This window comes from Electrophorus electricus, chromosome 14 (genome assembly GCF_013358815.1).
Source record: "Electrophorus electricus isolate fEleEle1 chromosome 14, fEleEle1.pri, whole genome shotgun sequence".
In the NCBI taxonomy this organism is placed as follows: Eukaryota; Metazoa; Chordata; class Actinopteri; order Gymnotiformes; family Gymnotidae; genus Electrophorus; species Electrophorus electricus.
In genome coordinates this window covers 20,438,565-20,454,091 of record NC_049548.1, presented here as the reverse complement: position 1 = coordinate 20,454,091, position 15,527 = coordinate 20,438,565, and the positions used below count along the sequence as shown (strand labels likewise).

At 39.5% G+C, this 15,527-nt stretch overlaps 1 protein-coding gene across 1 annotated transcript in view; it reads left to right on the top strand.

Annotated features, from left to right (window-relative positions):
* The first annotated feature begins 510 nt into the window (after positions 1 to 510).
* Positions 511 to 15,527, top strand: part of kcnh4b (potassium voltage-gated channel, subfamily H (eag-related), member 4b) — a 60,033-nt gene continuing 45,016 nt past the window's right edge. Inside the window, exon 1 of the mRNA XM_027017672.2 lies at positions 511 to 1,525. Within this exon, the coding sequence (XP_026873473.2) occupies positions 1,450 to 1,525 (76 nt within the window). The 5' untranslated portion in view covers positions 511 to 1,449. The remainder of the gene's footprint in view (positions 1,526 to 15,527) is intronic.

The window sequence follows — 15,527 nt, the reverse complement described above, 5'->3', positions numbered from 1 at the left end:
TATTTTAAACAGACTCTATCCTGCATCAGGTTCTTCATAGGATTGGCTGGTTTATGCTCCCTCAGGGCATGGTGGAATAGGGTTGTCAAGGGCACTGTTACCACACAAGCAGGATGGGTTATAGTGTGTATGTGTGTGTGTGTGTGTGAGTGAAACATAAAGAATGAGAATTTGTGTGTATATGTGTGAGATCGAGTGTAAAACAGAAAATAAAAATAGGCATGTGTGTGCAAATTAAAGAAAGTGAATGTGTTTGTGTAAATATTAGATCAAATATCTAACGTGTGTTCGTTTGTGTGTGTGTGTATTTGGGACTTTGGATTTGTGTGTAAATTAGAGAATGATAATATGTGTGTATGTATTTGTATCTCTATCTCATTGGCTGAGAACCACCGGAGTACATCAAAGTGGGTGTGGGGACAGAGAGAGAGAGAGAGCAGGAGAGAGGAGGAGAGATAGGGAGGAGGGAAGAGACAGAAAGAGAGAAACACAGACAGAGAGGTGGGAAGCAGTGTGAGCTAAAGTGAGAGAGAGATGTGGAGGATAGATGAAGCAAATGAAACAGTTCTGTTTGAGCCGTGCTGAGATTGGGCAGGAGACAGAGAGACACAGGGGTCTTGGCCATTGCAGCTAATATGGGCATTTGGTTTTAGATGGGCATTTGTGTGTACGGATTAGACGGAGAGACATGCAATATTGGGATATGCCTGCATGGTGGATTTCCCTGCTGGGCTGCAGGTGCGTGGAGCTGTGATTAACCTGACACACAAAGACTCTTCTGCTGGAGATAGAAAGAGAGGGACACAGAGAAAGAGAAGGAGAGAAAAAGAGTCAGGCTGAGAGAGAGCAATGGAAAGAGAGAGTACAAGAGACTGAGAAAGAACTGTCACACACCAAAATGAAGTGAACAGGAGTAGCACCAGAGAAAGAAAACCAGTGCCAGAGCAGCTCTGCTCCACCGTCGACACCTACAAATGAAGGGAAGCAGAGAACGAGGGGATGAGACAAGGATAAGATGAAGAAAGCAGAAAGAACAATAAAAATAATTATACAAGGATAACCTGAAAAAGCAGAAAGGAGTGATATTCTGAAGGAGAACAACACAGAAATGACCCGAAAAAGGTTGCTGCCTTCACCTGTAAGAACTGATGAGGGATTTTCTCAAACATCTCCTGCACCCTGAATGCAGCCCCTATACTCCAGGCTTGTCTAAGTCTCGTTGACTTTGAAGAACAAAGGAGGTTCCTGCCATATGGGGGACCTTGCTCCCATCCTCTCTTTTGCGCTCACCTGATGGTCCCAAGTGTCGCCCCCCATCAGCTGCCTTGCTTCGGGATGGCGTGAGAAGCAAACAGGGAGAGAGAGGAAGAGTGTGTGTTTTCCGAACAGGGAGAGAGAGGGAGAGTGTGTGTTTTGCGGAAGGGCTGGAGACTCTGGAAGCTTGCCACCATGCCTGTGATGAAGGGGCTCCTGGCACCTCAGAACACCTTCCTGGACACCATCGCCACCCGCTTCGACGGCACCCGTGAGTCCTTCCTGCACACCTTGTACTACTGACCAATCAGGCAATACTGTGAAGGGCTTGTGTGAAATCACAAGCAAAGCCCACTTCACAAGGGGTGTGTAAAAGGCTTTTTACATGAGGGATCTGTAACAGGCCTTTTAAAAAGGGGTGTGTAACAGCTCATTTAAACAAGGAGTGTGTAACAGTCCTTTTACTTAAGGAGTATGTAACAGGATTTTCAACAAGGGGTCTGTAACAGGCCTTTTTATTGAGGGGTTGTAAAAGGCCTTTTAAACAATGGGTGTGTAACAGGTTTTTATCACAAGGGGTGTGTAATGGGCTTTTTACACGAGGGGTGTGTAACAGCTTTTACACTAGGGCATGTAACAGGCTTTTTATTGAGGAGTGTGATCAGGTCAGTGTGGTGCAGACAGAAGACTGGACAATGACAGTGTTGCTGGAAAAATCCCTTTAACACTGATATAAGACCAGTCTGGTGTGGGCATTTCTGCTAAGAGTAGAGTTTGGGTACATGCCACTCCTCAGATCAGAGCAGCATGCAATTATGCTCCCATGCTGCTCTATCAATGTGTTTTATATGGACCTCAATAGCATAGCAGAACCTGAAGACAGCACGGTGCCCCTGAACTGTGTACCTGAACATGGCATGGTGTTCCTGAACACAACATGGTGTAGCTGAATATAGTATGGTGTACCTGAACACTGCACAGTGTAACTGAATGCAGCATGGTGTATTTGATCTGTGCAACTTGCATGGTGTATCTGAAAATGCATATACCCATACACATTATGTTGTACTGAACCTTACCACCTACAAAAAACTGGGTGCTGGTGTGTGTGTGTGTGTGTGTGTGTGTGTGTGTGTGTGTGTGTGTGTTTCTGTACTCGTGATCTCCTTAACTCTGTAAACTACAGCTTTGACAGGAACTTACTCATTAGAGAATAAATCTGTATATGTATATGCCTTATTCTGCAGTTTGAAAGATTGCCATGATAATAAAAAGGTGGGACATATAGTCCAACATGACTGTATTCTCTTTCTCTTTCCTTCTCTCCCTTACTTATGTTTTTGTACCTGCCAAGCAAACTCATGGGAGAGTTCTTTCTAGACTATTGTCTGTGTTTGTCAGGGGACAGGTGTCCTAGAACCTGTGTATGTGTGTGTGTGTATGTGTGTGTGTGTGTGTGTGTGTGTGTGTGTGTGGTTGCCAGGAGACAGGTGTGCTTATTTTGAGTACAGCAACAACAAAGAGCTTAACATAATATGTTTCACAGTGTCTAACATGACATAATGTCTAACACGAGATGCTTTGGTAACAATTAACACTCCAAATCTCCTTAGTCACACCACCAAAAATCTGCTATTACACAGCATCACACTCAAATGACTATGATGACAGTTTTCCTTCGTTAATTATATCCCCTTTACTACCAGCTCATGTGGCATTGTAAATGACACTGTATAATTGGACCTCACACACCATTTGGCTAGCATGTTCTCGATGTGCATTCTGGAGTAAGCAACTCTAAGCACTGACAGCACATTTCGAACAAAATTAATCTGACAGATTTACACAAACCACAGAATATAGGGAACCAAATGAAGACACAACACAAAGGCTGGTTTGTAGTCTTCATTAAAGGCAGCTGCCTATTTTACAACAGGTTCCAATTCTTGTGTTGATCGCAGTACATTCACATTAGTGTGGCACCAGTATTTGACTAAAGACTGTACATCATGTTATGTTCAGCAGCAAATGCTAATTAATTTCCTGTGCTGATACTGAACTGTGCTAATGCTGAACTTTGTTAATTCTGTTCCTATGCTGATTTGTTAATTTTGTTCCTATGCTCAATTCTAATGGTCAAAAGGAGGTTAAAATAGTTAAATACTCATATACACGCCAGGAGGTTAAAAAAGCCATACACAGTGTTTTCTGTGATGTATCTCACCACAGTGTTTTTTGCAGTGTATCTAACTACAGTGTTTTCTGCAGTGTATCTAACCACAGTGCTTTCTGCGGTGTATCTAACCACAGTGTTTTCTGCGGTGTATCTAACCACAGTGTTTTCTGTGGTGTATCTAACCACAGTGTTTTCTGCAGTGTATCTAACCAGTGTTTTTGGTGGTGGTGTTTTCTGTATTGTCATAGTTGGCCCCTCCATGGTTGGACCTCATCCTGTTTCCATGGTAACCATGTCTCGTGTCTTTGTTTTTCTTTGCTTCCTGGTTCCATATGTTCTGCACCTTGTTTGGTTTTCCCATTCTATCACTAGCTTCACCTGTTCCTTGTTTCATTGTTGTTAGCCTGTGTATTTATACTTTGTGATTTCTTTAGCGTTTTGCTGGTCGTTGTTGTTCCTAGCCTGCCTTGTTCCAGCCCTGTCATGGTCTGCTTCTGCATTGTTTATCCCTTTTCACTGTTGTTTGCCTGTTTTTTGTTTTCGTGTTTGGCTTTCAGTTTGTTATAACGTATTCTCATTTTGTTCGTCTCAGTGCCCTGACCCTGAACCATTACAATGTCCCTGATACTGGATGTGCCCTTAATAAATCTCTCTCCTCTCAGCATTTGTGTCCCATTCATTCCATGTTACAGTGGTGTATCTCACCACATTGTTTTCTATGGTATATCTAACCACACTGTCTTCTGTTGTGTATCTCGCCACGATGTTTATTGTGGTGTATCTAAGCACAGTGTTTTTGTGGTGTATTGTGCCACACTATTTTTGTGGTGTATTGTGCCACACTGTCTTCTGTGGTGTATCTTGCCACAATGTTTTCTGTGATGTATCTAACCACAGTGTTTTCTGTTATGTGTCTAACCACAGTATTGTCTGTGATGTATCTTCTCACAGTAATTTCTGTGGTGTATTGTGCCACAATGTTTTTGTGTTGTATCTAACCACAGTGTTTTCTGTGGTGTATCTATACACAGTACCTTCTGTGGTGTATCTAACCACAGTGTTTTCTTTGGTGTATCTAACCACAGTGTTTTCTGTGGTGTATATAACCACAGTGTTTTTGTGTTGTATCTAACCACATTGTTTTCTGTGGTGTATCTAACCACAGTGTTTTCTTTGGTGTATCTAAACACAGTGCTTTCTGTGGTGTATCTAAGCACAGTGTTTTTTTTTGTGTATCTAACCACAGTGTTTTCTGTGGTGTATATAACCAGTGTTTTTGTGTTGTAGCTAACCACAGTGTTTTCTGTGGTGTATCTAACCACAGTGTTTTCTTTGGTGTATCTAAACACAGTGCTTTCTGTGGTGTATCTAACCACAGTGTTTTCTTTGGTGTATCTAACCACAGTGTTTTCTGTGGTGTATATAACCAGTGTTTTTGTGTTGTATCTAACCACTTACTCTCCACCCCCTAAAATGATCATCACTGTTATGCCTCACAGTCGCTCTTAGTCACTGTATAGGCTGTTTACCCTGGTGGACCAGGGTAAACAGGTGGAGGTGGGGAACAGGATGTTCTTCAGGAAAGTGCCATCTCCCCAGTGCTGGGTTATGGGTAGGGTTAGGTTAACCTTTACAGGACATTCTGCAGGAAAGGTCCTTCTACCCATTGCTGGTCTGCTGTGGAAGGGACATGTTTATATGGACATCTACACATCTGCAGAACTGTTCATGGGTCTGCACAGAGGAAACACAGAAGATTCAGAGTTGGCTGGCACTGTAGAGCACCAGTGCTCCAAAACTCTTTGGCAGTTGAGTTAAAATAATCCAAAACTAATGGAAAGTAATCCAAAACTAATCCTTAATAATCCTTTGGATTAAGTTACATATACATTTTAATAGGTAATCAGTAATCTTTAAATGAATATATTTTTAAAAAAACAATTCCCAACCCTGTGTAAACATATATTAATATTTTATAGAGTAAGAGTAAGTCATTTGAGTGGTAAATATGCAATTCCCAGTGTTGTGTTGAAGATTCTCCCAAACAGAATGTTATCAGTAGAGATTAGATCATATTTGTTTGCTATAAATAAAATTATGAATCTGGATTATATAAGAAAAAATATTATTTTATAGTACATAATGCAGAGTAAGCAAATGTGTGAATAAAGGGGGACTGTGTCATTACCAAAATAATTTCTCCAACATTCCTCCAAAGTTTCACCCTTAATAGTAAGACTCTGGAATAAAGAAAAAAGAAAAAGAAAACCGCTGGCATCTACATCTCTGTGTGTGTGTGTGTGTGTGTGTGTGTGTGTGTGAGTGTGACATACATGCACATATGCACACACACACACACACACACAGAGGGAGAGAAAGAGAGAGAGAGAGAAGCAGTGTAATGTTCTTCCTAACAGCAGCAGGAGCCTTTGGGTGCTGCTGGCCCAAAATAACTTGCCCTGGTTGCCTGGGAGACCAGAGCGGAGATGCCGAAGCTGGTGTTGGCTGTAAGTGAACACAGTGCCTGGAGCTTTTTAATGACAGGATAACAACTTTAGCATGTCCCTCAAGATGGCAGGGGAGAGTCTGTGGGGCAGTTTGAATGATTAGGAGAGACACAAGCGCCTACGTTGACAGATTGGTGGATATTTCAGAGATTCATTTCTGGCCAGTTTAGCTCCGAAACCACCCAGGGAGTGGGAGACTACAGGGGCGTTATCCATGAATGTTGGTAATGAATGTTACTGCCATACCAAATTATTAAAGTGTATCAAGCTAATTGGCAGTAAGCATTGTTAAGGTAACCATGGTTAATGTCACCATAAATGTCTTCTGGGTAATAATAAAGGTTATTTTTGTTTGTTTATTTGTTGGTTGCTTTAGCAGAGGTCTCGGGCTTCCCCCCTCTGGTCTGGTCTCAATGCCATCTCAGTCTCATGACTAATGTTCTTGATGTTGCCTTGGTCTCAAACGCAAGTCTACTGCAATGCTTTGGTTAAACCTTCATATTTTATGCTTTATAATGTTTATACAGTACAATGCAATCAGAAGGTTTAAGTTTGAATTCTTATTCAATTTGCACCTTCTTCAATTTGCACCTTCAATTTACACAAACTAAAGTGGCACTGTGGTGCAATCAATGGTTTGAAACTTCTTCCTCTGCTTGCTTCCCCTCATTTCCTAAGTGATTTCATTAACCAGCAACCTAATGCCCACTGGAATGATGCATCCTGTATATGATTGTGTATGACTGGAGTGATTCATCCTGTGTATGACTCTGTATAACTGGAGTGATTCATCCTGTGTATGACTGTGTATAACTGGAATGATTCATCTTGTGTATGACTGTGTATAACTGGAGTGATTCATCCTGTGTATGACTGTATATGACTTGAGTGATTCATTCTGCAGAATACTTATCAGGACAAGATTTCCCACATTCTCATGTTAAGGCAACAGTTAACTCTTTATTCTCATGTTAGGGCACTATTAACACTGTCATGCTACTCAAAGCCTGAATGGTACAGCAAATACTTTTCCCATTTTGCCAACAAAATGTCACCTTAACAACAGACCATCAGAAAAACTCTTTGATGCTTTCTTGGTGCTTTTTCTCCTTAGTTCAGTTGCTATGAAAATATGCCAATACTTCAAGGGTTTAACAGTTCAAACCAAAGTCTGGCTAGGTTCATAGGCATGCATGAGAGTTTACATCAAGTCAACATAAAACTTATCATATGCACAGGAATTCCCTCCTATACAAACTACACACTAGATACTATAAGCATATTAACACCAGAAACATGGATACAGAGTAATAGAGGTATCTCATTTTCCAGATGGTCATGAGTTTCATGTGGTAAAAGTTTGAAAAATTAATTGTCACATAATAATGTCACACAATAAACTTCCACAGCTTGTCAAATCTTATTATTCCCATAAGACCTAATTAGACACAATATATTAAGCCTCTAAGCATTTAACAGTCAAGGAAAAGTTGCTTAAAATGTAAGTTATCATAGGTACATCACCCTCATTCACTCTAATCAATTTTTATGTATATATAACATATAAAGTTACCATATATATATATATATATATATATATATATATATATATATATATATATATATATATATATATAAGAGAGAGAGAGAGAGAGAGAGAGAGAGAGAGAGAGAGAGAGAGAGAGAGATGTAGATATATTTAAAATTGTAGTGAAGTACACAGAGTTTCCAGAGAAACAGGATGTTTCGGACAGAAGTCCTTCATTAGCTGTGCAGGCAAAGTGCCTCTGTCTGAAACGTCCTGTTTCTCTGGAAACTCTGAGTACTTCACTACAATTTTGGAATATCTCTACATCTCTTACTACATTTACAGCATTTAGCGGACACTTACTAAAGTACACTGCAGTTACTCACCTGGAATCTTCTTTGGATATATATATATATGAAATCATCACCTAAAGTGGCTACAGATACCGACTATATAATGGTGCAATCATCAGTCAGCTCTTCTCAATGGATATCAATCAGTGTGCCAGAAGTGAAAGAGACATCAACTCACTAATCCATCTCACCAGAATATACACCAATGACATGAGAATATCATGAGGATTTGATAAATGTAGTCAGATGATTACAAGAGAGGGAAGGTAGCTAGAACAGAGGGGCTCACACTACCAGAAGGTAACATAACAGATGTTGAGGGCAGCTACAACTACCTTGGAATCCCAGATAAAGAGATAAAGAAGCATGACTGAAGCATGTAGCTTCTACAAGTGCCATTTTTATGGAGCAACTTTTATAAACAGGGACAAATTGGTTATTAAGGACCTTATGGTGATAAGGTCTTGTAGCTTTTTGACACTCAAAATTCAAACTTTCCTAAAACTGATTCATCTCATTATTGTCAAAATTGACATAGTGAAAAGTGTCTTTCCTTAATTTCCACCAGTGCCCACAGAGATTTACCTTGGGATGGATGAGAAACCTGAGGTGTAGCTGGAGGTGGAGCTAGGGGTGGAGCAATGTTCCATTGCAGCAATTTAAGGGGTTCTACTGAAATATTTTTTGATAATGTTTATGATCAATTTAGAGCCAGTCTCCAATAAGGTAAATAAATGTGGGGTCAGAATGTTCTGGAAATGTTCACGTGTATGTCAACCTTACTAAAAGCAGCATCCTGGTTTTTATATCTCAGTCTGGTCCAGAAGCTTGACAACAACAAGCAAAAATAAACAGGGTCATGCTGTCAGTAGAGCTGCAAGAAACAGCAAACCGTCAACAAAAGGTTGAACTGCATAACAGCTGCGTATACAACGGCACTGTCTATCATTAATGACAAACACAAGTTACTTCTTTCAGGCTGACACCATAAAGTAGCTCTAAGCAATAAAAATTGTACAGGAGATTTAAAAGTGAAGTCATTTATTCTTGTACATAACATCCTCCCACACACACACTGCTGCAAGGTCCACAGATTCTGTACTTCATAGCGATTCTGAACAGTGTGTGGTCTCTGCTTGATCCATTTAATCTTTTAACTAAAGAAGGAAAAAAAATTCAGTCTCTTAATCATTTCTTTCTTTCTGACTTTCTTTCTTCCTCTAATCCATCTTTTCTTGTTGTGTAAACTATTTTCTGTCAGTACTGTAAATGTATAACTCAGAAAACTAGCTATCAAAATTAAATTAAAAACCATATTGAGCTGTTTTGTGTCTTTATAGAAGGATTATAATGGTACTTTATAATAATGGTAGTTTATAGAGCATTTATTAGCTTCTAATTCATAATGAACTAATCATGAAATAATGATTTAGTTAGTGTTAGTGTTCATCATGAATTAATATATTAGTAATAAGATGCATCTTGCTCACTCCATAAATAACTGATCATGAACAGATCAGTAAGTCTGATGTTATGCTTTAATTGTGAATATACCACTTGAGAAGCTTATTTATTTAGCTGGAAGGAACAAACACATTTTCACAAAATAAGTCATCTCTAAGTTTCCATCAAATAATGAACAATTCCGGTATTTAACCGCTATTCTGGTCATGGTAGTTCATTATTAGATAGAAACTTTGTGAAAATGTTTTGATGAGGGCACCCTGGAACATCAGCACTCTGCTGCTCTCAGTCAAGAAACTTGAGTGAGAAAAGAGAGGTGAAATGACAGTATCATAACATCCCAGTTTACCATAACTCTCAATGCCCATGGACCCCACAGATCTACACCTTTACCTAAGATGAAAAAGTAGTTAATAAAATGCCGGACTGTACAGATAGGTTTTCAGCATAGCCTTAAATATTGAGACTGTGTCTGAGTCTCGAACATTTACAGGAAGGTTATTCCATATTGTGGGAGCTTTATAGGAAAAAGCTTTACTCCTTGTGGTAGATTTTCTTATTCTTGGTACTAGTAATGAGCCTGCACCTTTCGATCTAAGCAGACATGGTGGGGCGTAATGCACCAGGAGTTCTCTAAGCTACTGTGGGGCAAGACCATTCAGTGCTTTGTAGGTCATTGGAAGTATTTTATAATCAATACGAAATTGATTATATCATATTGATTATCAATATGATATGAGTGATGTGACCAAATTTTCTAGTTCTAGTAAGAACTCTGTCTGCTGCATTTTGAACTAGCTGGAGTTTATTTAGGCACTTAATGGTACAGCAAGATTGTAAGTGTAACAATTGCCTGAGTGCCGCAGGGCAGAACAGGACACACAGACTCCATCGACTTCGTGAAACATGTAATAACATAGAACGTAAAAGACAATAGTGGCACTCACACATAACATTAACAATGAACATAAACATACTTGACGCTAACAATAACGACTGTAACATTAACACAGGCTAGACAAACATGGATACTAACATTGTACTCAGACGCTAACAAACAATGACAGTGAGGCACGCACTCATTGGGGTTTAAATAGACTGGAAACACTTAACAATAAACCCCATACAGGTGTGTGCCATCAAGGGGGTGTGGCTACAAACAAGTAAACCCCCCTGCACATGGTGGGCCGTACCACGTGACTCGTGGGGGGATGCGTTCCATGACAGTAAGGCATTACAGTAGTCCAATCTTGAAGTGATATATGCATGGACTAGCTTTTCTGCATGTGAGGAGAGCATGTTCCTAATCTTTGAAATGTTCCTAAGGTGAAGAAAGGCGGTCCTAGAAATATTATTTACATGAGCTCTGAACAAGAGTCTGGGATCCATAATAACTCCAAGATCTTTAACTGTTAGAGAAGATGTGATTGGGAGACCAATGAAGTTCACTGAGTAATTAGAGAGCAAGGATTTAGCTGTCTCTGGGCCTAATGGAAGCAGCTCTGTTTTGTCAGGATTAAGTGAGAGAAAGTCCCCAACATCCAGTTCTGATGTCCTTTATGCATTTGTCAATAATACTAAGCTGATATATGTCCTCTGGTTTGGCTGAGACATATAGATGAATATCATCAGTGTAGCAGTGTAAACTAGCACAGTGATTACATATAATGTCACCTAGGGGTAGCATATATAAAGAAAAAAGCAAAGGTCCTAGAACAGATCCTTGTGGGACACCATAGTTAACCTTGTTGTATGATGAGGAGTCTCCATTTATGTTAACAAGCTGGTAGCGACCAGCTACATCAGATTTAAACCAGGAAAGGGCTGTTCCCCTAATCCCAACAACATTTTGAGTCTATCTAGTAAAATGTTGTGATGCATATTGTCAAATGCCACACTCTGATTAGATTTCAGTAAGTAATTGTTATAAGTGTTCCTTATATCGATAAGTGTTTGATATACACAATGAGTGATAATGCGCACATGAAAAGCAGGTATGGCCAGACAGCTACACATTTACTTGCTCAAAGTGGTAACTGGGGTTATTCCCCACAGTAACCATAGTTACCCATGGTATCTAGCCTTGAGAAACAGGTCTGACAGTGCCGAGCTTCCATAACACAGAGAGCTTTGCTACATGCAGTAGTACAGTGCCTCCTGGTTTCTATGACAACGCACACATGAATGGGCCACAATTCTAAGATATTCATTATGGCTGTAAAGTTAACAGGAAGAATGCGATGTAAACCGAGTGTTTAAAAATGCAGAGTAACCAGAAACTCTAGTTGCATTGTTACATATGACCCGTAACGCGTGGTGGCCCGAGTGCTGCAGGGCGAGGGGCAGGACGCACAGACTCCAATGTCTGGGATGTACATTTATTAACATATAACACTAAGGGCACTCACAAGAATCACACATGAGAAATACAAATGAGAAACACGCATACATGCAACAAGAACGAACATAACATTTATCACCACCATTGAACATTTACACACCACATTGACATGTTACGGTAACAATGACCAACGAGGCGGCATTCCCTGACCTGGGTTTACATACACACAGACAAATGATACGCAGGTGTGTGCAGGTGTCGCCACAAACAAAGATCCTCCTACTGCACGTTGATGGCCAAACCACGTGCCTCACGGGGGGCAAGCGTTCTGTCACATGAGCACAATGTGCTGGTATGTGTTTTTCTATCATCTTTTGCCTTCTCACTTGTACTTGCAGTATTTTAAAATAATTTGTAATGTGGTTTTCAAATGTACCTGTTTTTTAACAGTAAACTACCATTTTGTTACTCTTGGAAATAATTGCCAAGTACTAAATAAAAGTATTTGTAAATGAATGAATGAATGAATGAATGAATGAATTAATTAATTAATGTTGTGTGAGTGAACGCTTCATGTTTGAACAGCATGTCAGTTTATCAAATGCTACCATGTATGTTTATCAAAGGCTTACATACTCTCTGCTGCTGCATGACTTGGGGGTTTTGATCAGATTCCAAATGACCCCTCAGATATGATCAGATTTTAAATGACCTCACCGATATAATCAGATTCTAAATGACCTCATAGATGTGATCAGATTTTAAATGACCTCACAGATATAATCAGATTCTAAATGACCTCACAGATTTAAGCCATGTGTGTAGCTGTAGATGCTGTAGTGTCAGGTTTCAATAAGGCTACTAGGGATGTCACAACAGGCACTCATACTGAGTTCAACTCTATTTTCTTTATATATGAATGATACTAGTATATCATAAAGCTCACAGATGTTAACAATATATTATATGCCTGTGCTCTCTGAAAGAAATTTTCAACAATTAACATTATGTAAAAATACATGAAATTATTTCTAAATTAGGGCAAAAGAAACTAGTTATATTCTCTGAATACTGACTATGATGGTATACAGTTTTCTGGTCTACATTTCCTGGTAGTGGAATGAAATATAAAATGCTTCAAAGCTTCTGATATTGCTCACTTATTGTTATCAAATGATTTCCTTTATGATTTTTGAATTCAAACTTACAACTGTTTCAGTAGCCTCATCATATGCAAAGCGGTTCCCTGTGGAAAGTAAAGTAGTTTAATACTGTTCCTCATGGAAAGTAAAGTGGTTTAATACTGTTCCTCATGGAAAGTGAAGTGATTTAAGACTGTTCCTCATGGAAAGTAAAGTGGTTTAATACTGTACCCCGTGGAAAGTAAAGTGGTTTAATACTGTTGCCCATGGAAAGTAAAGTGGTTTAAGTAGTGTGTTTGCCTCAATCTGTTTTCTTAAATTATTTTTCTTAAATTATTCTTAAGAGGCCATTTGTTGCTGTCCAACGCACACTTCAAAACACTGATAGCCCTCTCAAATCCCACAAAAGCTTCTTTTAAGCAGACAACCAATTTAGTTTGTGTATATATGTGTGCGAGCATGTGTGTGTGTGTGTGTGTGTGTGTGTGTGTGTGTGTGTGTGTGTTCTGTGTACAAATTTTCCATCCTGTCTTCATGTCTCCTCCATGGTATAAGAGATCACATTTAGACTTAAATGTACATCTGGTTTCTCCCATATCTGTTCCTTCCTCTGTGTGTTTGTTTGCTTTTATCTATGCTCTCTGAAAGCCATAAGAATTTTTGTGTTAACACTAACCTTAGCTGAAAGTCTGGTTATCCCTCATGAAGGAGAGAACAGGAATGACACAGGGATTTTCTAAAACACTGCTAAACTGGAGACATAACACCTTGTACACTCATGGGCTGTAAAACACTAAAGAATAGGGAATAGGACTGTTATGGAGAACAGAACTGGGAACTGTCTGAGTAATGGTAGCATTGTTGAGGCATGTTGCTGTTCACTGGTTCTGTGCTGCAGAAATTCCTTTAAATGCATTTGTGTAGAGTTAATGTCTAGGGTTAGTGTGTACGGTTAATATGTAGGGTTGGTGTGTAGGGTTAATGTGTAGGGTTAGTGTGTAGGGTTAATGTGTAGGGTTAATGCATGGAGTTAATGTGTAGGGTTAGTGTGTAGGGCTAGTATGTACAGTTAGTGTACAGGGTTAGTGTGTATGGTATATTTGTATAGCACTTTTTACATGTCACAAAGCAGGTTTACAGAAATCATCTATAAAGAAAATCTGGGTCCAGACCCTTGATGATACACAGATGCACTAGATGCAAGGCAGAAACCACTAAAAGTAACAATCCAAGGTTACAGAAGAGTAACTCAGCAAGGTTAGAGACAGTAAACAGGTAATCAAAGACAAAGCAGTAATACAGGAACACACACACACACACACACACACACACACACACAGAGCGCAGTTGGGTATTTCTGAGGTAATCCAAAAATTCAAAGATGGAAACAGAAGCAGAGAAAAAGAGTAAACACCAATGAATGACTAATATAATGCATATAATAATATATTAAAAAATTAATATTAATTACATATATTATTATTACACAGACAGACAGACAGACATTCAGATAGATAGATAGCTTTTGACTATCTCTACATGTTTTACTACAGTACACCTGTTACGAACCCCAGGAACAACCCTCAGTCCTGCACAGCCACACCCACTGACTCATCTCATTCTATCACACACCTCATTCCCATTCCCCTCATTTCCAGCCCCTTTATAAGCTTCCCTTCCCCGTGTACACATCGCAAAGTATTGCTTTACCTATGTGGCGTACCGAGCGTTTCCTTATCCTGTGTGTTTTCCTGGTTATTGACTCCTGCCTGCTTTCTAGACCTTGTGTCCTGCCTCACCCTCGGACACCTCCCGGATGCTACCCCGTGCATCGACCCCGGACCGACCTGACCACGCTCACCTGTCTGATTCTACGACTTAGTTTGTTTGCTAAAATAAAACCTGTGTGCATGCAAACATTACAACACCACAGTTACTCACCTGGAGTCTTCTTCGCGTTTTTATATTTATTCTAACAGTGTACAGATGACTGAAGAATGGACTGAGCTAATTTATCTGATGGGCTCACGGGTTTATTTGTGACCTTTGATTCCTTCAAGAAGGATAATTAGCAGAAATATTGTCTTAAATGCACTGTCTGATTGAATTAAAAGTAATGTCTTAAATGGAATAATTTAAAAAGTTATATTTGTGCACAAGAAAGCTTTCAAATGAGGACAGCATGAGGAGCTCAGTCATGATGTGGTGATATCATACAATCTATGGATGAAATGCTAAGTGAGAAGGCTCTTCACTTTCATTTGAAGTTTGTCCATTTTAATGAATTCCTTCTGGATGCGCTGTTGTCTTGGGCAATAACCACTGTCCCACTTACAATATGTTAACCGATTAATACACCAACCCAGATCCAGGTCCATCTTAGTGTCCAAGGCTTTTTGTAATTGAAGAGGCAGGTACTGTTCATCAGTATTAAACCGTTCAGGCCAGGCCCTGGGGCAGAAGTGATAGTGCCTGCTTGCTCTGTGTTTCCTGGAGCTCCAACACTATTTCTGTGTCTGAAGAAATGTAAAACAGTATTGCTTGTGATCTGTTTTTAGAAACATAATCATCAAGATTCTATGGACACTTGACTACGGTTCTGATTATTAGACAAAATGGAATACATACTTATATTCTTAATTAAGTTAATCACAAACCTGAGCTTTGTTGATGGAATGACAATGTGCTGGGAACTAAAGTACACAGGGCTTGGGGTTCACAGGAGGCATAATAAAAACTTTGAATTTGATATGATTGCAGTC